General features: G+C 45.0%; 3 protein-coding genes and 1 non-coding gene across 8 annotated transcripts; 1 reads left to right on the top strand and 3 right to left on the bottom strand.

The window, feature by feature from the left end:
• Positions 1-22: 22 nt before the first annotated feature.
• LOC112901916 (phosphatidate phosphatase PAH2-like) lies at positions 23-7,335 on the bottom strand. Of its 5 annotated transcripts, none has more exons than XM_025970784.1 (12): positions 7,095-7,335; positions 3,487-7,016; positions 2,653-3,215; positions 2,510-2,583; positions 2,100-2,184; positions 1,835-1,921; positions 1,564-1,636; positions 1,154-1,197; positions 930-1,058; positions 683-784; positions 441-592; positions 23-353 (listed from the first exon to the last, which is right to left on the bottom strand). In XM_025970784.1, the coding sequence occupies exons 2-11, from the start codon at positions 6,620-6,622 to the stop codon at positions 536-538; spliced, it is 4,350 nt and encodes a 1,449-aa protein (XP_025826569.1). In that variant the 5' UTR covers positions 6,623-7,016; positions 7,095-7,335; the 3' UTR covers positions 23-353; positions 441-535. The 5 variants fall into 5 exon arrangements, with proteins under 5 accessions (XP_025826569.1, XP_025826570.1, XP_025826571.1 ...); XM_025970785.1 differs by having other exon boundaries at positions 7,124-7,335; XM_025970786.1 differs by having other exon boundaries at positions 7,129-7,335.
• A 2,413-nt stretch (positions 7,336-9,748) lies between these two features.
• LOC112872493 lies at positions 9,749-9,851 on the top strand. Its single transcript, XR_003224687.1, has one exon. It is a non-coding gene; the product is annotated as a U6 spliceosomal RNA (small nuclear RNA).
• Positions 9,852-10,498: 647 nt separating this feature from the next.
• LOC112903418 lies at positions 10,499-14,505 on the bottom strand. Its single transcript, XM_025972679.1, has 7 exons — positions 14,157-14,505; positions 13,670-13,727; positions 13,460-13,540; positions 13,349-13,384; positions 12,944-13,183; positions 12,707-12,845; positions 10,499-11,178 (listed from the first exon to the last, which is right to left on the bottom strand). The coding sequence occupies exons 1-7, from the start codon at positions 14,342-14,344 to the stop codon at positions 10,715-10,717; spliced, it is 1,206 nt and encodes a 401-aa protein (XP_025828464.1). The 5' UTR covers positions 14,345-14,505; the 3' UTR covers positions 10,499-10,714.
• Positions 14,506-19,901: 5,396 nt separating this feature from the next.
• LOC112872337 (cyclin-dependent kinase inhibitor 3-like) lies at positions 19,902-21,085 on the bottom strand. Its single transcript, XM_025935435.1, has 3 exons — positions 20,751-21,085; positions 20,447-20,605; positions 19,902-20,333 (listed from the first exon to the last, which is right to left on the bottom strand). The coding sequence occupies exons 1-3, from the start codon at positions 21,083-21,085 to the stop codon at positions 20,264-20,266; spliced, it is 564 nt and encodes a 187-aa protein (XP_025791220.1). The 3' UTR covers positions 19,902-20,263.
• Positions 21,086-23,842: the final 2,757 nt, after the last annotated feature.

Genomic DNA, 23,842 nt, shown 5'->3' with positions numbered 1-23,842 from the left:
TGCTTATGATTCAAAAACCAGCAAATGAACAAAGCTGACATTCTATTGTATTATTGAACTGCTCTTGTACAGATTACAATGGCACCACAATTACACCAAGAAGGATGAGACGAAACAACACTATCAGATCCCTCCATTCAGTAAATTATACACCTCTCAGTTACAGGACAAGAAGGTTCAGTCCAACAACAACAGATGGATTGACAAGAAACAGCTATATTGCTTCTGCTGCCTCATCAGCGTACAGATCGCAAGTCCTCTATTATGATCCTATATATACAGTTTCGATCTTGCAGGTGCTTATATTAGGAGCATCCACACGTAGCCAACCAACGATTGGCCTGCAGAAACAGCTGGCCAATGCACCAAGCATGTTAGGCACAAGTTCATGAAGAGGAAAAAAGAAGTGGTAGTGCAAAAATATAGGTAAAATGAAATACCTCAGGGTGCTACCTTCACCATGGTTTTCTTCTCATCACCACTGTGGCGCATTATAAAATTAGCGCAGCATTGTTGTGCAGACTTCACTTGTACCTCACATATCAACATCAGGCAATGGCATTTTCCAGTAATTCCAGGTATTGTAGTCCTCCTGAATTGGATTAGAACTTGTCAGAATAAGCAGAACTAAAAGTAGTAACTAGAGTTGAACTACTGACAAATACTAGATGGGAGTGCTGACCTGCTCCGAAGATGACGATATTGGTGGGAACATTCCATGGACAAGAGCATGCAGAGACGTGTATGACTTTGTATCAACTCGCCGATTTACTGCAACTTCACCCTGCATTGAAGGAAAATTTTAACAAGGAGATGCTATCTCCAGTGCAAGTATGCTCTCGCTGGCTGAACTCCAGCACAATTATGCAGATAGATATAGATGCTAACAGGAGGGAGGGACAAGTGTTTTTCATGTCTTAGGCTGTTACCTTGGGGTTTATTATGAAGATTTTGCCCATAGGAATACCAACTTTGAGGTAACTAAGCTCATCTGTATCTCTATTTCCGAATCCAGCATAAAATGGATTCGAGTCAGGAGGAAATAAATCTTTGATAGCCTGTAAAGGACAGAGAAACCATTAATAGAACATCAAAGAAGTCAAGCTATTCTTCCCATCTGTTTGTGCATGCTAGGCTGCTAGGGAGTACTCACCTCTAGGCATGAAATCTTGAATTCATGAGGAGCTCTTCTGATAACTACAAACCAATGCCAACAAACATCAGGATCACTCAAACGTATAGAAAATATAAAGGAGTCAACAGAGATACTTTTTATGTCAATATGATTGTACTGTGAGCACTTATCATAGACCTGGTGAAAAGGACAGGCCTCTTATCGGATAATGGTTGAGGGGGTCCATAACCAAGAGTGTTCATTTTGTTATTGAGATATGATTGTTTTGGAAAAAGATTATGCTTACCGCACACACCAACTTTTAAAAGAAGGTTATACTCCAAGTTTACTCATGTGGACCCAGATTAATAATTACAGGTGATCAATGCAATATTTTTTTTGGCAACGAAAAGAATAAACAATGTGAGAATATATCAGGATGTGCTCACCTTCTCTGTAAAGTGAAGGGAAGAGACCATCTGGAGATATAACAACAGGGCCATCAGGAAGTGCTTTGCCATCCTGAAATCCAAATTCACATGAGGGAATAAGATAGATGAACACCAGACTCTATTTGTTAGTTTTGCTGTATTTGTGTCTGTGAATGTGCAGCATGTTCAGACCTGTGATTTCGTTGCGTAATCGCTGTATACTAAATTCATGGCCACCACAAACAGATTCTGAAAGTATAGGATTGACTAGAACTGAATTTAAAAGTACCTGCTTTAAGCTGAAAAGAAACCGCCTTGTAATGTGGGCTTGTGAAATAGCGCGTGCACTCAGAAATAGAAGCTGATATCCATTTTCCTGTGCACGCAACAAAAACAAGATAACAATAACAAACCAAATCAACAAACATTCCAGACCCAATTTGGTGTGTAAATTCACAAACATTAGAAAGATATCAATTGATATGGCATGACTAGATCTGGAAGTGAAATTGAAAGTAGCTCTATTTTGTTACAAGCATGAGTAACATGAATACCTTTATTGCAGAAAACAAATGAGCAACTCCATTTTGAGACCAATCAACACCAACCAATGGCATGAACTGGCCAAGAACGTCAGATCTACAATCATATTACAAAAATGTGGACAATTGTAAAATTTGAATATACATCATTTGTAGGTGGTAAGGATCAGATAGCCCATATATTTTATAATGATTATAAATTACATTAGTTGGATGAAATTCATTATCTTCCTTTTTTTCCCTCCCTCTTAGAAGTAGACAATATTTTCCAGCAAAGAGAAATTAAGAATCTTGGGTTAACAGAACAATATAGGTGTATCATTAGAAAGCTGGAATGACTGATACTCCTGGCAATCAGGTATCCAAATCATAGTATTTAAACATAAAAACATTGGCTTCAATGCTCCAGTTTTGCAACTTACTTGGTGATAGTTCCATCCACATCTGATATGACAATGCGCGTATTCCATTTCCATAAATATATGTGACAATCAACCTGTTGAAGAAAGGATGGGATATGACAAATGCAACTTAATGGAACTTAAAAAAATTAAGTAAAACTAACCTGCTGTTTCCCAACAATTGCAGTTGAGAAGGTAAATGTTACCACGTTCTTGCCTTCTCTAAGATCAAGAGATGCGAGCTCCTCAGATGTTGGAGTGAGTGATCGCACCTTCCTCTCAATCCTCTTTGCCTTGGATTTATTCCTTTCTCTATCTAATTTGTTAACAGGTGTCGATTCTTTAGCAGGAGTGGATACAGAAGTCTCAACAGTGCTTTCACAAACTGGCTGGACAGCACTAATAGTCCTTGTACGTCTGAAACTAAATGGCCAGATTCTCCAGCTCCCACCTGGTTCTGCACTTGGCTCAACTCGCTCCACCTTTATCATGCCTTTGGGTTCAAAAACTTGTTCCTCGCTGAAAGAGATCAAACCGAGCACTATAGGCGCAGCTGCATCCCAGGGAAAATAGCGGCCAGCAATCCTAACAACTAGCTTATTGTTTCTCATTAGTGACTGCTTCATGGTACGGAACTTCTCTAAGGTTACCATCTCAGAATCAAATGCACTGCAAGCAGCATCCTCCCCCATGCCTTCAGATAACAGGTGCCTGCATAGTGAAAATTCTGCAAAAATGGCACAGAGAGATTATCATTGCTGCCAAGTTACTTCAATAATATTCAGACACTGCAGGAAATCATAGAAACTGCAACAAAAATAGCTAACAAGACCAACATATTTGTCTTTATCAAAGTTCACTATTCACTTGGTACAACTAAATTATTGGGAAATTCTTTAACAACAGAATCACATTTACTCCGGAACAAAAGTGACCGTTATAACCAACTGATGTTCAAAAAGTTTAGAAATGCTAGTCCTAGCAAAAAGAAAACTCACCTGCAAAAGGGGTGAATGAATCAACTTTCAGGTTGTCAGCGTGCTTGTCATCAGGTACTACATTGCTGGTAACCTCAGGTGGGCTGGAATTTTCTTCTGAATCACCAGTAACTTCTGGTTTCTGCTCAAGAAAAGAAGAATTCGTACTCTTGACTGGGTCAACCCCATTATTTTCAGCATTTGGTTGTAGTGAGCGGCTTAGGTGAAAACTATCAGGCCTTTCAAGATCATGTATGTGAGAACGGAGATTTGGTAGAGACTTAGCCTCTATGCTGTTATCGCCTGTCTGCAGGTCACTTGTAGGAATAGAAACAGGGCTAGTCACAGGCCTTAAAGAATCAGAGCAGTTTTCCAATTCATTTGCAAGATCTACACCACCTCCTTCCTGTTTATCTGTGTCGCAATCAGATTCGTCATGTCCTCCTTCGCCTGCTGTTTTGTCAGCCACTTTGTCATCCATGGCCTCTCTACCCGCAAAATATTCAGTATCACTAAATTGAAACTGAATTTCTTCTGTATACTCGGAGAATGATACTGCTGCTTCCTCAGGCTCAGCTGTAGCCTCAAGCACAAACCCAACTTCACCTCCACTCACAGAACTGGATCTTCCTGTTTCATCTTCTGTTTTTGTGTTTTGCACTTCAACATCGGCCAAGCTGGAAGACCCGGTAGCAGTTGATGAACCCTCTACTCCTATTTTATTAGGAAAAGTAGCTGACTGAGTAATGCATTCCGTGGGTGCATCTCCTATTGTTGAGGTCAGAGTGACAAAAACATCAGGCTCTCTGTTGCATGCTTCATTTTCCACAATTAAGTTCTCTGTTACATCTTCAGGATCATTGACCAAACTGGAAGACCCAGCAACAGTTGGTGAATTCTCTATTTCTATTTTCTTAGGAAAATTAGCTGATTGAGCAGTGCATTCTGTGGGTCCATCTCCTATTGTTGAGGTCAGAGTAACAAAAACATCAGGCTCTCTGTTGCATGCTTTATTTTCCACAATTAAGTTCTCTGTTGCATCTTCAGGATCATTGACAAAACTGGAATACCCAGGAATAGTTGGTGAACCCGCTATTTCCAGTTTATTAGGGAAATTAGCTGACTGAGCAGTGCATTCTGTGGGTCCATCTCCTATTGTTGAGGTCAGAGTAACAGAAACATCAGGCTCTCTTTTGCATGCTTTATTTTCCACAATTAAGTTGTTTGTTACATCTTCAGGATCATTGACCAAACTGGAAGACCCAGTAGCAGTTGGTGAACTCTCTACTATTGTATTGGGAAAATTAGCTGGCTGAGCATTGCATTGTGTGGATCCATCTCCTATTGTTGGGGTCTGAGTAACAGAAACATCAAGCTCTATGCTGCATGCTTTATTTTCCACAGTTAAGTTATTTGTTACATCTTCAGGATCGTTGTCAGGCACATAACTTGATGTCTCTATAACACTAGAAGAAGCATCAGGGCAAACCACATCATGCTGACAAGCTAAATCATGAGCCGCATCGGTATGTGAAAGTGAAACACAGTCCACAGAAATATCCATATCTGGACCATTATCTTGCAAGATCTGGGGAGCTGGATCTTCTAAGATAAAAGCTTCATGTTCTTCAACAACCACTTTAATCATGTCTTTTTTGTTGCTGGGAGCACCGCAGCATGCAAATGACCTTTCCTCAGAAAATAGCTGTTCTTTACTCCCATCAGAGACTCTGGGATCCTCCTCACGTTCTACACTGTCAGCCAGTGAGATATCTGATGCATCATGAATTTTGTCATCTGAAATACTGGACACAGCATATGAGCTCTCCAGAGTCTCAGAACTGCTGAGAATGACCATTTTCTCTTGAACTGCATCTTGTGAAATCTCCACAGTTTCAGAACTGCTGAGAATGACTACTTTCTCTCGAACTGGATCATGTGCAGAAGGGATCAACGTAACCTCATGCTTTTCAGTTGGTACATCTGTGGTTGCATAAGCTGGTGAATTGGCACCTGTCAAATTTTGGTTGGCTCCATCTGAATCTACAGTGACAAACTGAGAAACCACCTCACTCTTACTGCTTGTAGTGTCTGTCTCAACGGTATGGATTTCAAAAATGCCATTGGAAAAGGCCTCCTTTGTGTGTATTTCCCTTCCTGCAACATCTTCCGAATTATGCAGCAACTCACCTTCAGTATTGACAGACTCATGTATACTCTTATCTGTTCCCAGATCATTTGACAAAGATTCTGATCCTTGTTGATGCACGGTTGAGATGATCCTATCAGTGAAGTCACTAGTCTCATGTGTATGTATCTCAACAACCTCTTCCTTCATACTAGTGGTTTGTAAACACTGATCAGTTTCATCTGCCGAACTGTTTCTTTCTCCACGAGGAATACAAGAATTGCAGTCAGCACTATTGCAGTTAGAGTCCATCTCTTTCCCATGGTCCAAGCTATGTTCTGGCAGTACAGTCTTTGAGGTTTCCATCTGATCACAGTTGCTAGCTTCTGCCAACTTGCTCTTGGAAGATTCATCATTAGAACTGTGAGATTTCGAACTCCGCGGGAGATTTGTCGACCACTTTGTATCAAGGAGTTCGGCAGCAATCTCTGCCCGCTCTAATGAGCTCACTCTATCCACAGCATGTGCATTGTTCTTAACTGATTTCCGACCAAACATCCGTTCAAGTATGGTGGTCTGCCTTGTGGTTGTCCTCGCGAGTATCTTGCTCTCCTCCCCAACATCAGCCTCCATCGTGGAGCTATCACACGAAGTGCTCTTCGACTTCCTCAACTGAGCTTCCTGGATTGGTACCTCCCGCTCATCACCTGATGATGCGGGGGACAGAACAAATTCACCTTCCTCGCCGTTCGGGTCTGCATTCCTAAGGAAGTAAGCCTCGCCATTGCCGTCCAAGTACATGTGGAACCCAGCTTCAACGCCATTGACAGAGATGTTGACGACCTTCTCCCTTGACTTGAGAACCCCCTGGAACTTGCCAAACCGGACGTACCACGGCGAGCTCTTGAAGCTGCCGTCCTGCTGCTGCACGACAACAATGTCGACCGCGCCGCCGAACGGGTGGAACGGGCCGGAGACGGTGTACACGCTGCGGGAGATGAGGCTGCTGAACTTCCCCACGGCGTACATCTTGCCCACCGCCGACGAGCTCCCGGACAGCACAGACCATCAAATCGTGGAATCCTCCAACCTCTAGCAAGGGCATTACGGCCGTCCACGACCACCCATACCAGAAGAATCAATCCTTTCACCACAACCAGGCACGATTCACAGCAGCCACGACAGCCATCCAATTTTACCAAAAAAAAAAGCAATTTCTATCCCTTTCAATCACACCGAATTGACAAAAATCTATGAGCGCTCCAGTCCCAAGTAACAAAATCCTCCCCAAAATTCGATCCTTACCGCCAAACCCTTCCAAAAAAATCCGATCTTTACGCCAATCCAACACGCGATTGACGTGGTACCTCCACGGGGAGGGATCAGGAACCGCCGCTGCCGGAGCTACCCTCCAATCTTCCGCCTAATTCGATGGACACAGCAGAGTAAACAGATCAAAACTCAGGGCAATCCGAACCCAATGAGCAAGAGAGCAGGATACCAAATCCAATTCGGAGTAAGGATCTCTACGCGACCCGCACAGGAACCGGGAAACCGAGGAGGCCCGCCGGATGCAGCTCGCTCGGATTTGTGAATTGGAGGTGATTGAGTTGAGGGGAATGATTGATTGGAAGGAGTTCGTGGAGCATATTCCGGGATCGAAGAATGCCGGGGAAGGGATAATTCCACCCCTCACCGGCATAGGGGTAGTTGTTATCGTCGAGATGACGATGCCACTGGATTTATTTACTCGCCTAGAATTGACAATTTTTTTTCTTGGCTCCTAACTTTTCTGGAAAACAAAAGGACATAAAAACATTGGAGGCCACACTTCAATTTTCCCTCGATGTCTCATTTTGCAGATACCACATGTGCATGTTTGGATCCGTCAGCTAATTTCTTAGTTGTCTAGTTAGAATTAGCTTAGTTATTTTTTCAAAAAGATTAGGTTAATTGGATCAGCTAATTATATAATTGCTATATTGTATATAGAAGGACTTTAGGTAGACATTAGCTAGTTATGTTTGGATCCATCCCTACCAATCCGCTAGACATTAGCTTAGCCCTTTTTTATGTGGTATCTTATATTTTCTGAATTGAATCTTTGTACATTCCATATCTAGCTATCACATTGAAATGAGGTAAGGACGTAAAACAGGAGAAAAATAATAAGACAAAAAATATGCGAAATTCTTTGTTCCTACGAACAGCATAACATTGAGAAACCCTCTAAAACTCCACACGGTCCTCCTGTGCATGGCAACGGGCAGTAACTGAACAATAATCTAATCGAGAGAACATGACAGTTTTTGTTATCACCCAACGGTGTCACGGGGCCCACAGCTATTAGAAGGGAAGGAACAACAACAATGAATAAGAAAAAAGAAAGAAAAAAGGAGCAGTCGGAGCCAAAAGAAACCTAGGAGATGGGATGAGACACTGCAAACATTTGCAAAAAGCTAGCAGTGTATGATGTCCCGACTAGATCCGGTGGACTGGATATAGATCTTGCAATCTCGGCGAAAATGGCATGAAAAGTTTGCTATGGCTCATCGGATGATGTATAATTAATTGAGACATTTTCTGGAAAAGAGATGGGGGCAGAAATCATATTGAAAAGGACTTCTATTAGTGTTCTTGCAAACCCACCTAACCCCAAAATTTATTTAATTTTGAGCGTTTTGAGGATTCATAATTGATAATTGCTATGACAATCTCAAGGGTACGTGACATCAGTTGAGGTTGAGCATGAAAAGAAATCTCATGTGTGCATCCAGTTGGATTGACATCATGTATCTTGGAGCTCTTGGCCTTTCTTAAAAATCTTTGCTTCTCAAGATGGAGCTGTTCGTGGTATCATTGGGGCATCTCTCTCATCTAGCATATTCCCTCATCTTTCTTTTTTCTTTTTTTTAAAAAAGAAAAAAAAAGAAAGGAAGGAAGAGAGAAAAAAACATCCTTTCGAAAGCAGCCATCGCTGAAGGAAGCCTCCCTCACTTTTAGGCATCGCTCATCTATTTGTCATACCCTCTTCATATATATGAAGTAGTATGCTTGACTAAGAAATTACGAATCAGATCATTTGTTCTTAGTGTGCAAGAGATTTGGTCTTTTTCCATACCTTAATTTTTTTCATCATTAGGAAATATTCGCATAATATGTTGTATCTATCACACATAAAGTGGAGATGAAGATTAAAAAAACATAACACCAAGAAAACTATTCGATGGAAAATTTAATGATTACGCTACATATTCATCTATCGCAGCTTTTCTCAAGAAAAGTACTACCTTTGGTCAGGCAAAACTGAAACTGTTCAGATCTCTTCGCCATGGCGTGCCGTACCTGCCTACTAACAGCAACTAATGCTGATAGAAACCTCATTTGTCTGTTGGAAGAATGCCAGAAGAAACTACAGATAGTGACCATAGGCAAGGACAACTAAAGACATGACGTGAAAGAAGAAAAAGAAACGTATGTATGCATGGCTGTTGGAGGAACGCCACAACTCCCTCAACTGCGTGCTGTGTCGCCACAGATCATCCCAGGCATCACAATCAGCAAACTGCAACCGCTGTCCACATCAAGCTAAGGCAGTTGCACCATGTCATGTGCAAACTGTCCATGTGGAGTGCTTCTCAGGGTCATGGAGTCATGAGAGCTGCACTCACTGGTTTTATATTGTTCTAAGAAAAGCATAAACTTTTTTTTAAATAGGGTGTGGTGATGACTATACTAGAATTTTGCTACCATTTATTTTCCCTTGAGAGGAATATATGTATCAGCTATATATTTTTCGAGCGAACGCATGTGCCTTTTATTTTTTTATTTGTGCATATATATATATATACCTGTTGGTTTATTTCTAGTGATTTTTTTAGAGAAATATTTTTTTAGTGAACGTACCTTTTTTTAGATGTTTTGATGTACCTGTTCATTGTGCACTAGTAGCCTAGTAGGAGGATGATGCGTCGAGCGGCACCAAGGCCCACCATTCCTCTCTTGGAAAGATGGGCCGCGCTGGATGATCCAGCCCACGCGGGGGCTTGCGCTCGGCCTGCGGGGAAACGAGAGACGGGTTCCAGAGTTTAGTCCCAAACTGCCAAGCTAGCGCTGCGCGAACCAGCTTATATTCTCGGCTGTGGGAACCGGGTTGTCTCTTCGGAGACATCCGATAAAATTGGAACGATACAGAGAAGATTAGCATGGCCCCTGCGCAAGGATGACACGCACAAATCGAGAAATGGTCCAAATTTTTTTGTGATTTTGCGCGCCGGTCCCTGGGCCCGAGTTTTCTCCTTACGGATACGCCCTCGGGCGCTTGTTTTCTCTCGCGCGGATGCCCCTGGCGTATTCTTTTCAGGCCCTCCTACTAGACCATCAGCCTGGTCCGAATTGTTTCGCGCATTCGCGTGCGACTCCCTGGGCGCTACCTTTTCCTTGCAAATATGCCCTCAGCTTGTCTTTCTGGATGGCTTATTCATGCCCCCGTCCCCAGATGCGACTTTCCACTTACAGAATATGCCCTAACCTTTTCGTTTTAGGCCCTTTTGCTTGCAAATGACGTTGCAGCTGTACACCTCCCAATCCAGAACTTGGGAGACCTCCATTTTCGTGATTTGCTCACAGTGAAGTGTATCCATGGATATGGTCCTTCCAAAAGGAGAGAAATTGCATGCAGCCTGCCTCGTTTTTTTCCTCTTGGTTCTATGCCTCCTAATTTCGCTATGTTTATTATGAGCAAACACATGGTGAACTCAGATTTCTCTACATGATTCTGCTCAGAACTTTTTCAAGCTCACATTCTTTACACGGTTCTGCAAATCTTGTTTGTAGTTCATTCTCCTTGAGGCTCACTGATAATTAGGCTGGAAAACATATTTTATTCTTCACCAGTCCAAGTGGTTTCATTATTGAAAATAAGTGGCCAAATCATATATAAACGTGTATAATTCCCTTCAGCAACAATACACTATGTTATTGGCAAATGTGCAAAATCTAATTTCCCATTATATTCGCTGGGTGGTGACTATCTCAGCTCACCATAATCCACCAAACAAGATTCTCTTCGTAGTATACACAAGTTAAACTATGTGCATCCACCTGCTCTGGTCAAAACTTTCACAACCTCGAGCGCCGCACGCACTTCATCGGATTGAAGCTGCCATGTCGACGTGCAACCGTACGCATGTGGCTTGAAGCAGAAGGCTTGAGGTCCCAGCCTTCTACGTTCTTTGGGACGCATACATCATACAGCACCTGCCCCAGGACCCCATTCAGGCTCAAGCTCTCCACACTTGGCATGTTGAAGAGCTCTGGCTTCGGTCCCTCACTGCTTTCATGGTACTCCATGGAGCTAGGTAGGAAGAACTGATCGGTTGGATCGATCTGTGCTCGTCTTAGCCTGTCGCTAGAGCTTGCGGCAGTTCTTTGGTGATTGGAGATGGATGGAGGCATGTCACCGTGTTCACTTGTGCCCACTTCATATCCCTTAAGTTGTCGTCTGCTCATGTAAAGCGCCGATGCTTTCATGAGTAGCTCGGTCACCGCAGCTCGGTATTCCTCAGGGTGATACTTATAGTGGCCTGCATAACAAGAGAGGAGAAAGTGTTATACTCATCAGTTTCATATGGCTTGAGATATTGTGCATCCACATTTTTTAGGCTAGGCATCAAGCATCCCTATGAAATCTTCTACATGCAGAACATCTGAACAGAGTCATGCCTGCTGAAAATTTCAGATAACTGAATTGATGATGCCACCAGTATTAACAAACTCTTGCAAGAGAGAGGTCTTATTTATGATATGGTTCAGATTTAGTTTAATGAGCCAATTTTTATGTCGTGGTAAATTGACATTCCGTAAACCTATGCAAGACCTGATTTGCTAGATATTAGTGGATTTAGGGAACACCATGCACAAAATTCTTTACCATTTTTCCTCTTAAGAAATTTGTAAGAAAGTACAGCAGCATATCCAGTAGTTCTTAATGTTGATCTCCAGTGAGGAGGTTGGAATAAAGAAATGGGGGGACTCTAGCTTTAAATTATCAGTTCAAAATTCTGCACATGAGGTCAAATATTTTTTTTAAGACGCACACACAAATGTTGTCCAAACCATATCTTGACATCTGGATAGATGAAAACGAGCTCCAAACAACATGCACAACTCATGATGGCGTTATGACCTTTTAGTTTACAATAGGTGGGGAGTCACTTTTCTTTATGTCTCTACAGAAACTTTGTTTTTTCAGTTTTGGGAAAGGTTTTCCCATTGAAACTAGAACATAGCTGCTAATCAGTCAGATACATAACCAATTCTGGCAAGGTGTACAAGCACCTTTACACCAGACATGGTTTCCACCTTTTTACAAGAAAAACATTTTGCTCTTTGGGAGAGTTATAAATGAGAATTGTGACCGCAGGTTGACTTGGATTGTTAGATTAGGTTAGGCGAATGTTCAAATAAAGTTTCAAAACACCATCATAAGAGGATGATCTGGCTGGTTGCTGAGTGTTGACTCAAAATCCTTCTGGTAAACTATTTAGCAACTTCCAAGTATTGAATGGCTATTAAGGCAGTAGGCACCCTGGGACTAATACAATGTATGCTAAAAGTTCCAATTTTGCTTTTCCATTAGAGAGCTTGAAAATACAGTACTAGAGCAGTCCTGCATTTGGGAACTAGTTCCATCATGCCATCATGATGCATTCTCCTCATCATATTTTACCTAAAATCATTATGCATTCCGTAGATTGCTACCAGTACTTAAAACAGCTGAATTGCTCTTGACCCCTTGTCATGTTAGAAAACCAAGAAAAATAATCAGTAACATGTTTAGTGTTTGCATTTCTTTTTATAGCCTAGTGGCATGTTGGGTGAGGTAAACAGAAGTTAATGGGGAAGATGTTCAAGAAAAAAAAGATAAAAAGGTTGTCAAAAACTCTAATTAGGAAGTCATAACAATCAAAATGGAGTAAGATCAACCGCTCCCTGGTTAATATTGCTACTTCAACTAGGTTAAACTACCTCGTATCAATTTTAGCTAACACTTAATATAGTATTAAGTAGACTGTAGACAGAAGAGGGGGGGGGGGGGGGGTGAGAACATACCTACATGAGGAGAACTGTGCCATTTAACTAGGTTCACATCACCACCAAGCTCCAGTAGACGGTGGCCAAAATTTTCAACAACCGAAAATGGAGCAAGTTGATCATCCTCCGAACAGAGTATCAGTATTGGCCCAACATGCTGCATGTAGAATGGAGCACGTTACAGATATGCGCAAGAAAAATCATCTACAACCAAGCATTCAGGCTTCAAGCAATGTGGTCAATAGAGGGGCATACCACTGATGAGTATAGTGTTTCCCAATAATCTTTACGTTGTTCTTCAAATTTGTTTATGAAAAGAGTGTCAAGACCTGAGGCAACACCTTTAGCCATCCATGACAAAACACGCGGAGGTTCAGACATCTTCAGAACACTTGGGTCAAGGAGAAACCTAGTGCCTAAATCACTGACAAAATCCACAGGACTTGAGTCGTACATTTGCCCACATAGACAATCCCGTACAAGCTGATACTCATCCTGTAGACACCAAAAGCAAAAAAAAAAAAGCTTTCTTCAACATGAGTGAATTAGAACTGGAATACCCACATCTCTGTATCTATAGCTTATTTCATTTACTGAACAAAACTTCAGGTAGCATTTCTGTGAGCAATGAGTAAGAGAGGAAGGGAATAAGTGTCATACCATACTTAGTTGCCCTTTACATCTCTGCTCTATCAGCTGTCAGCGAACAATGAGAGCTTTAGCCTAGAGGTAACTGCTTCAGTAAAAAGGTTATGAAATTCCATACTTTACCTGAAGAACCTTGTATGTGCAACCCTTTGGCCCTCCCGAAAACGATGCGAACACAACAGGTACAGGTCTGATCTTCAGCTCCTGTATTTCCAAACGGCAATATACCAACAGGCGTCCGATTGCAGCAACCAATTAGATGCGCCTAAACATACATCCACAAGAAATAGTACCACATCGGATTGAAATTGCAATGCAGTGGGGTAACTCTACCTTGACAAGCTCCCCAAGCACCCTGTCGGCAAGCATCGCAGCCTTGTCGGGGAAAAACCTGCTTAAGCAAGCGCATGTATTAAACAACAGCCAACAGAACAATCCATTAGTTTGTACGGAGTATGGAGGCAGGCTACTAAATTAGGAAGCTATGACCCAACAGGGTACATGTGTCATCACAGCATTTCTAGGCTCATCCAACCTAGCTATATGAAATTTGGCATGACCGATCAATTCGAAACTACGAATCAAACGCATATATCGTGTATGGAGTCAGTTGCGTGCCCCCAAATACCCGAACAGCTAAACTGCAAGGCACAAGAAACCGAAGCCTCCTCCTCTAAATCCCCAGACCTCCGGCGAATCCAAGAACGCCCACAGACATCGGAACAAGCTAAAAATCGCATCTTTTTCGCACTACCGCATCGAACCGGACCACCCTCTGCGGGCAAAGGATGGAAGAAAGAGATCGGACAGGTGGCCGTACAGGGTGAGGAACTCGGAGTGGCAGACGAGGCACGCCCACCCGCGCGCCGCGTAGAGCTCCACGTACGCCCGCACGTGCCGCTCCTGGCTAGACAGCCACGCGAACATCACCACCACGCCGGCGGCGGTGTCCCCTCCCCCTTCGCCGCTCGGCCGCCGGCCGCCGCCCCAGTAGTGCCGCCCCCACATCCCGCGCCCGCCCCCGCCTCGCGGCCCCTCTCGGAAGGTCCTTGAAGCTTCGGCGCCGCCTTGAATTGTTGGGGGGAAGATGGCCGCGCGTGCTGGTGCGGCGGCGCGGCGCGGGCGCGTGCTGGGGGGTATCTTTCTGGGGACGTGTGGCGGGGTGAGAGGGCCTTGCGAGGTGGGAGCGCGCTGCTGGTAATAATGCTATGGAGCATCATGGTGTTCTCACACTGGAGCGATGATGGCGATAGGTTGTGGATTGGAGAGTCAACCCCATGAGGGCCATGACAAATCCAGGTTGCCCCTACAAAAGCGAAAGTTCATAGATAAAGCCCCATTATCTGTCCTTGAAAAAAAAATTTCTACCCAAAACCAATTAAGTTTTCTAGAAATCCTTGAATGGTTGGCTATCGGATCCTGGCTGTCACGAGTTTCGCATGATCTAATCAAGGCCATTTGTTCGAAAAACTTGGTAGTTTTGATTAAGTACGATTTATTATACAACATGTAAGGCTTTTTGTCTCAGCGCAAATTCTTTGTTTTGTTATACAACGTGAATTCTAAATAACAAAAGCGTGTATATTTCAACATTGTTTTTTTATACACCATTGATTTAGTATATTAAACTCTATTGACCAAGAAAGTATTCAAAGAGGGCAAGATTACCATGTGAATCGACGTAGCATATTCGATATCCGAGATGCAGAGGCAACATTATTAATTCTACTTGTTGTTTTCTTGGAGTTTTTTTTTCGAATACGCAAGTCGTGCCTAGCGGCGTGCTTATAGATGGCCACTCAAACCGCCTGACACGGCCCAATCTGGACCTGGGCTGGCCCGGGCACGAACTGACAGGGCCAGGCAAGAACCATCATACTAACGGGTTGTGCCATACCGTCCGTCGTGCCACGTTCTTGGTCCAACCACGAGCCCACAGGCCCATTTTTCATGCTATGCCGGTCCGGTCCGGCACGGTGATTTTGTCGTGCCCGTGCCGGCCGAAGCTCGTGCGTCGATGGAGGCCGGCCGCTAATGCCGGCCGCTGCGCCTACCGACGCGCCCGCTGACACCAGCCGCCACGCTACTTACGCCACCCGCCGCTCGTTGCGCCCGCCGTTGCCGCGCGCGCCTGCCGTCGCTTTTGCTAGAGCTTTGGCTTGGCGAGAAGAAGAACAGGGGCGTCGAAGTGGGCGAGAGAGGCATACGGCGTCGAATAAGAACGCTGGCGGCCTCTCATCCGCGTGAGGATGATGCTGGTGCGTCGGTCTCACCAGCGACATAAGAAAATGGAGAGCGGTGCCGCTAACGGGCCGGCCTATGCAGGCCGTTAACGGGCTAGCTTTAAATATGAGGCTGTGCCGTGCCGCTCGCCGTGCTGTGCTTGGGCTGGGCAAAAAACTCAGGCCTCGTGGCGAGCTGTTGGACCTCAGACCTTTTGGACATGCTAAGACGCCAACCCAATCCTAAAAAGTTATATTACATAAAGCAAAACAACCAGGCCATAGCAGGCCGTGCCGTGCTTGAGCCGGGCTAAAAACTCGTGCCGGGCTGTTGGGTCTCGGGCCTTTTGGCCATATATAGGCGTGCTAAGACGCCAATCCAACCCTAAAGGCTATATTATACAAAGCAAAACAACCTAGGGAAGGGAGAGAGAGAGTAAAGGCTACTCCTCGCAGAAACGACGACCGAGGTTCTTCTTAGCTCCAGCCGCAGTCCAGTTGTCGCCCTCGAGCTCGATGAGCCGATGGACCATGGACGGCTGCAGAGCGTCGCCATGGGAGTTTTGTGCATTGCGCTCTTTCCATAGCTACCAAGCGACCAAGACGAAGAGAGAGTCAAAAGTCTTTCCGTTTGTCCCTCCGGAGCTGCAAGCGAAAAGGTGCATCCACCGGTCCGGGAGCGACGTGCCCGCTTGAGGTGGGAGCCGTTTCGTTGGAGTTAAAAAGCACGTTGAACAGAGATCGATCTCTTGCAAGGTGACACGTGGCGCTGCCCCCACTCGGTTCTTGCTCGGCGGCAGCAACGATGAGTACTTAAATTATTCGATCTGCTCGCCATTTCCTTGGAGTAGGATGCAAGAAGCCGCCTGTATTACTTAATTATTAGGAATGCAACTGATCAGGCACATGCATGCCTTTGACGACGTTTACGTGCCCTCGTAAACTACTCGAATGACTTGGTTTGATCGAGATTGAGGTGGAGGCGGATCGTCCACGTACGGCAGCAACGGCCTGTGCGTGATGGTGCACTTCAAAATTTGATTAAATTCATCAAGTCTTGACTCGTGGAAATTAAACTATGGTTTCACATGTGTGTATGGATAGTACGTGCACTACTCCAGTCTACAAGTAGATTGGACATGGTTTGGTTCTTCAATTCAAGATTTGCAATTCTCTTTGGAGGCAAAACTTTGTTGTATTCAAGCTATTTTCGTGAATTTGAGTGTTGTTAGCATACTTTTTTATTTTACGCAAACTTAAATCTCTTCTCATTCTTTGCGGGTAACTCGAATCTCTTCTTTGTTCAATTGACAGTTGAGTCCTGCATGGTCTTCTTTATGGCCAACCGAACGTTTGACAGCCCAGCCCAACCAGGATGTAAACCATTGGGCTTGAAGGCCGGCCTCTCAAAAGAAAATTTCCTCTCACTAGCTCGCAAGGACGCTGAATTCGATGGTGGGCTCGGCCATGGGCCTCAAGGGCCCCTGACGATTGCCAAACACTTTTTTCCTGCGTGATTAGCTGTTTGACTGCTACCCCATTATCACGACACCATTTTACAAGTGACCAGTCAAACTTGCACTAAAAGGCCCAAAATACTAGAAAATTGGGTATCCTTCTTGTTGTTCGAAGCCTAGGGAATTTTGATGAGAAGCTACCAGTACGAATTTTCGTGAAAACCATGGAACTTAGTAAGTACATTCATACTAGCTTGGGGGGAAATAATGAGGTTTTATCACAACAAATTTCTCAGATGAACATCATTTAGGGCAGCTCCAGCGTCGATCCAAATCGAACTAACTGCAGCAGTCTTTTTACAATCAACCTCTGCAAACAAGTCGATGTGTGCAAAGCAGGTAACAACCAAAGTTTCGTTCGACTTCTTCGGTCTGCAGAAATCGACGCAGCGCTGGAGCTGCCCTTAAAGACTTTTCACCTTTTTTAATCCAGTAAACCTCGTCTTTGTGATGCTTTAAGAAAAGTTCTTCTTTGAGATTTATCTAGAAAGAAGCACACCAGAGAATGCACGAACAAAGCCAACATTTTAGCTTTGAAAGACCTGAATCGTCGTACGTACATCCAAATTCAAGGTCGAACATCAGTGCCTTGGTACGTGTACTTCCCAGCAAGAAGGTGATGAGGAATCGACCTTGTTTGTCCTTAAAGCCTAAAAGGTGATGAGGTATCTCGAATCCCGAGGCAGAGAGTGAAGATGGCAAGATGCCATCCAATGGCTATAAGCTACTGCTAGCTTCTCCTGCTGCTGACGTGGTGGCCCATGCATCTATCACTGTCTCTCTGTCTCTCTCAAACGGTCACACATTCTGAATGTGCAGAGGTAATGCAGCTGCAGGTTTCTACGTACCTTCATGGCTGCATCATTCCTCTCACCATCTCTCACGTGCACATCCACTGTGGACTGCAATATCTTTCTCGGGGAATCCAGCAGAGAATGAACCAATGGAGAAGAAGAGGCAAAAAGGAAGGTCATGTTTCCGTATGTTCAGCATCACATGCATATACCATCTCTTGGAATCCAATGAAGCAAACCATAATACACATTCGTTTATACACATCTATGTTTTTGGGTTATCAAATGGAAAAATGCTAGATGAGCAAAATGAGAGCGAGATATATAACCTGTCGGAAAATTCTGTTTCGACTAGTTGCTAAAAAACCGCTCGTGTATTCTGGAACAAAGGCGGTGTAAAATTTTGGGCGCATGTATATTGTCGCGTGTATTTAAAGAAGAAATGAAGAGTGGATGTGGATATTCCCTATGTTAGGAATTAGCTGACATTCTCCCCAAAGACTATACATGCTGAGAATATACCATCACTTGATACCCCTGTCTTCTTGCTCCTACCAAACAAGCAAGCAAGCAAACAACCAGCTGAGCTCCAGATCCAAAGCATGCACCAACCCAACAACCAACAACCCTAGGCCAATCACCAGCACCACACCTGGGGTGGCTAATTGTTAAAAAGGGCAACTTTAAGCTCTTGTGTTGATCTTGCTTTTGTAGTACTCAAACGAGCTATTTGATTTAAGTGTACTACTATATTGATCATCAGGGGAGCGCGGGGCCCCACAGGTGCACCAAATGATTAAGCACCCAGAAAAGTGCAAAGGAAGGGCATATGCATCAAGATTCCATCTCCTTTGTGTTCTTGCAGCCTTTGGAGGGTGTTTTTTCTTTTGGTTGCTGATGCAATTATGAAGCCAACAACCAGCTGATTGTGCCTTTTGACTTGTTTAACATGACTGTGCAAGTCATAGCAAATGGTCCATTTATTAGTCACCCAAACCCAAGTACTGGAATTTTTCAAGGACAACACAACAGCAACTTCACAAATTTCATTACAACAAATTTAAATATATGGTGCCTATATTTTTTAATTAGTTCCCTTGGCTATGCAACATCATCCGTTGTGAAATCTCGAGATGCGTAAAACTAAAAAGCGTGAAAATTGGCTAAGTTTGAACGCCGTTTCAAAAAGAAAAGAGAGAGAGAGAGACAAAAGTAAAAAGAAAATATCAGCTCACAGGGTTTAGGGCCCTTAGATTCTAGAAAGAAAGACTGCATGGAAATGGACAGGAGTGAACAGGAAGGACATGGCAAATGTACCTTCGAGGTCATAAATGAGCTTTTGAACCTTTTCCACAAGCTAAGAAAATAGCATCTTTGACAGTACATGAAAGCCTGCAAATCCTAAAAGCATCGCCAGGTTGAATACAAGGTTAAATTTTTTCTGAATATCCTTGCAAGCAATTTTTTTTTGAGAAGAATCGCAAAAGATCGATGAAAAGTTAACTTGTAAAGAAATCGCACCAAAAAGAAGGCACCATGCCCCTGCAAAATTAAATCTACTCACGTCTCGCACATGTAAATATAATAAAAACTGATTTTTACACAGGTAAAAAAGGACAGGAATGCATGCGCGCATGAGGCCTGCACGTCGTGTAGCATGCACATCGTCGTGCAGATGAGGCGAAGTACCCTAGAACAAACGCACGCAGTGGACCAGCAGGCAATGCACGGCCGGCTTCAAGCCAAGGTACAGTCACATGTCAGTGAGATTTCTGAGTCGGAAACGGCACGGCTCGGTTTGGATTTTCCAGTTAACTCCAACACCACTGTTGCTACATCACTAGCTTGAGAACAAAGTTAACCTGGATGTATCTAGCTGTCTGAGTAAGTAGCTTGCTTGTAAAGAAAATTATGTATGAACAGACCTTACAAATTATGTATGAACAGACCTCACAAATTTTGCATATACTGCAAAATTCGAATACAAAAGTAGTTATACTGATTTAAAGATGCGAGATTAATGCGCGGAGAGTTGAACTGAAGCGAAAATGAGTAGAATGTCATGGCGGAACGAAACCGATCAGCATGGGGAGCTCAGAAGCTTCCTCCAATGGATCATCTTATCCTATACACATACTATATGGTTGTCAGAGACAGTAGTACACAGTGAAACCGATGAACTGAATCAGTGGCAACTATACCTAGCTTGCTACTGATGACAAGAGGTACTAGAGAAGCAGTGAAATTCTCTAAACGACATGATCAGGGAGTAATCAGCAGGAGAGTCAAGGACTAACTCCAATTTCCCAAGGTAGCTAGAAGAAGAAGAAGAAGAAGTAGCATTCCTGCTTGCGATCTACGGGTTGACAGTTCTGCCCCCCTTGCTCCGTCCCCTCACGTGCTCACCGGCGCCCACTCGAACCGGCCTTCCAACGGGCGGTCGAGGGCGACGTCGTAATTGTACCTGAGAAATTGCCTGTTGGTGTTAGCGAAAAAAAAAACCCAAGCTTTGTTGTTCAGGCCGAATCGTGCACACTGGCACTGCTGCATGCGCACCAACTGTGGATAAGTGCTTACGCCTCTGCGAATCGCCGGCGCTCGGCGAGCTCCGCCGCGGCGAAGAAGGCCTCCATCTCGGCCTCAAGCGGCGGCGACGGCTGGCCTGCGACGCCGGCCTTGCTCTCGTGCTCGCGTTTCAGTTGCACCACGCCATCGCCGGAGAGGGGCGTGTTGGCTCTGAGTTATTTGAACAAAATTCAGAGGACTTCCAAATTCAGAAGAAAGAAAGTACGTAGTCAACACAGTATTGCGCGAATTGTCCCTAAAGCTGCTACTTGTTCTGTGATCTGGATGAACGATGAACGCGGAACACTACACTTACTCGGAGCTGTCTCCACGGTCGCCGTCGCGGGCAACAGGGCTCGCCTGCGGCGGCGTCGGCAGCTCTTCCTCCGGCCGGCCGGCGCCGCCGCTGAACGCCGGCCTCGGTAGCTCCGCGCTCTTGCGCCGCCCGGGGCTGCCGCACGTGCGCTTGGCGGTGGCCGTGGCGCCGCACCCGCGGCAGGCTGATCCGCGGCTGCTGCGGCGCCGGCCCGGCGGGCTGCACGTGGCGGCGGCGGCCACCGGCACGCGGCGGCCGCTCCGCAGCGTGAGGTACGCCGCCGCCTCGCCGGGCGACGGCGGCTTGCTGCCGCGGATCCTGACGCACTTGCCCATCGGCTGGGGCTGGTTGGTTGCTGTGCTGGTGAGAGCTAGTACACTGGGAGAGTGAGTGAGATGGGCATGGCCGCATAAGAAGGCTCGCCACGTCACGTTACGGCAGTGGGTTGCCCTTTTTTTTTTTGAGAACGTACGGCAGTGGGTTGCCAAAAAAGAAAAAAAATTCTTGGCGTGCAGTGATGCAGATGAGAAACGTAAATGGCGCCTGCAAAGGCTCGGCATGTTTTGCAGCGACCATATTGATTATTATCACGGTTAATTCTCAAGGAAATGTGATTCTAAGCACGGTGTCTGACTACTAAACATTGGCTTTTCTACCATCCAACCCCGCTTTACATTTTTTTAAAACTGGAATCCAAGCAAGTCATAGAATTATTCTTGAAAGCATGATAGGCAGTCCGTTTCTTTGTGGAAAGTATAGTCTTGATGCGGTGGAGCCTTTAGGCCGGTGCAAAATTAGTATCTCCCATAAATTTCAAGTTGGCTAGAAAATCATTAGAACCTCATATGCATCACACACTGTATTCAAGGGGTACATCTTCAGAATGGGATGGCTTAGTCTGGCTGATTTGAGCAGACATATCCGTATCTCATCTGAGGGGTATATCTCCTCCAATTCATGATGGACCCGTCCCACACCTGACTCCAAACCAAACTATTCCATTCCTCAAACAAGCAAAAGAATGTGAGCGGTGAGGAGATGATGAATTACCCTAACCGATTAACAGCTGAATACTATCTCATGTTATCTTTAGAAACTAAGGGATTCATTTCTTGAGATAGCACAACTAGTTAGAAACTAAGAAGAAGATATAACCTACAGGCGACACTGATGACAGCACAAACGTCTTGTCAAGCCGGATGTATAGATCATCATCTTGTGTGCAATGTAGTACTCATAAGGTGCTGTCTGTTCCCTTTTTTTTCCTTTGGTACACGATATGCAGACTTGGCAACAGTAGGAGCCACAAACAGCTCAACAAATGCAGGCACTCACATGCACAAAAGCCTTGGGACAGGTCCGAATGAACGGACTCTGACGAGTGAACAGCACATGCTGCAGTTGCAGAGGCCCCGGTTTTGTCTCCGTCCCCATCCGATCCAGGTTTGTTTGATCGTTCCCAACTCCAACTCCATGATGCATGGGGCCGGCCGTTCGATGGTCACTAGCTATGGCATCCCTCCCCTACTAGCAACCACCACCACTAGAAGAACATCCAGAAACAATGGTGCCCCCATCAGTTAGAACAATCTTTACCGAGGCACGTGAAAGCTAGCAGTTCTGCCTGTTCATCGTCACGGTTCACCAAGAATAATCTGATCTTGTTGTTGCCTGTGATCCAATGATCGACGACGATCGGTGCTGTAGCAGCTTCATCTTCGTCGACCTCGATCGCCTTCAGGCTTCAGACACGGATGGGGGCCAATGCAGGCGCCTGAGTGAGAATCCGTAGAAAGTAGTAGCGCGCGGCAGCGATCATGGAGGAAGTAAAGTAAACAATTCGGTGTGCATCAAAGTGTGGAGCTCTTACTGAGGCCAAGGTGCACTGACATCAAGCATATATGCAGAGCAAAGAGGCGGCAGTAGAGCTAAAGCACACACTGATGAGTGATCATGAGGTGCCAAAGAGGCCGTTAACCTGATCAAAGCTAGCGATTATCATTAGCTTATTGGGGAATCTAAGGAGCGCCAAAGCCTGAGTGCAGAAAAGTGCATTTTGCCACCTACCTCGCCAGCCATTGGTGTCAGCAATGATCCGTTGTTCACCACCACCCCAATGTTTGTATCAAATTAAAGCACTTTCAGATGGGACGACCCGATGGCGTTAAGGTCTCTGCAGGCTGTAAGTGTAATGTAATTAGCGTAGCAGGTGACGGTGAAACCTAGGATGGATCAAAAGCGCCCAGCCACTGAAGACTGAACTCCATGATGCGTGGCCATTCTTCGTTCTGCGCCACTGATCTGACCCCCGGTTCTGAACAAGATTCGATCAATCCCATTGGGCCTGTCGCTGCGCAGGCTTTTCGGACGACGCTCTTGGACGAGGTGCACCGCATCAGCAGCAGCAACCGATGCTGTCACTTCCTAGCTCGGTACCTCCTGCAGGAACAGCGGAAAAACTGACGGGCAGACGTACGGATTATCGATGGATGTGGCACTGAGTGGGGGCGGCTGCATGCAGCTACCAGCAGCAGCTAGGTGCGAGAGAGCAGCATGCCGCTGAAGAACGGATCTCACTTTCTTGTGTGGGGGACGACGCGCGCATGGGTATCTCGGAGTGGCCGAAAGTCGGCTGTCGTCGTCGATCGAGCTCCTGGTCGGATGGATCGACTCTGGATTTTATTCAGCTGCGTATAGGCGCATGGACATGTTCTTGTGAGCCATGCACAGTACTATATCCTGGCCCAGAAGTTCTTGCTGCCACTGATTTGTTTATTGGTGAATATTCATAAAATATTTTGTGATGCAGCACACAAATGCTCCAATAAACTATGCATATGTCATTACAAACCAACATGCAGCACCTAACGAAAGGAAGCGAATTTATTTGCACAAGCACAGAACCCTTGGAAATCGGTCTTATTGACAGGAAGCACCAGCAACAAGCAAGGAACTAGTAGTTCATAACTCCTGAGCAGTGGACTCTCACGAGAAAATAGGATGTAAACTGCAGTAGCATGGCAGAGGCCAGAGGCTCCGGTTTGGTCTCTCGATCGATCTGTCCCTTGTGTCCCAACTCCCAACTCCAAGTT

This window comes from Panicum hallii, chromosome 8 (genome assembly GCF_002211085.1).
Source record: "Panicum hallii strain FIL2 chromosome 8, PHallii_v3.1, whole genome shotgun sequence".
In the NCBI taxonomy this organism is placed as follows: Eukaryota; Viridiplantae; Streptophyta; class Magnoliopsida; order Poales; family Poaceae; genus Panicum; species Panicum hallii.
The sequence above is the reverse complement of the archived record's forward strand: the minus strand, read 5'-3'. Positions and strand labels throughout refer to the sequence as shown.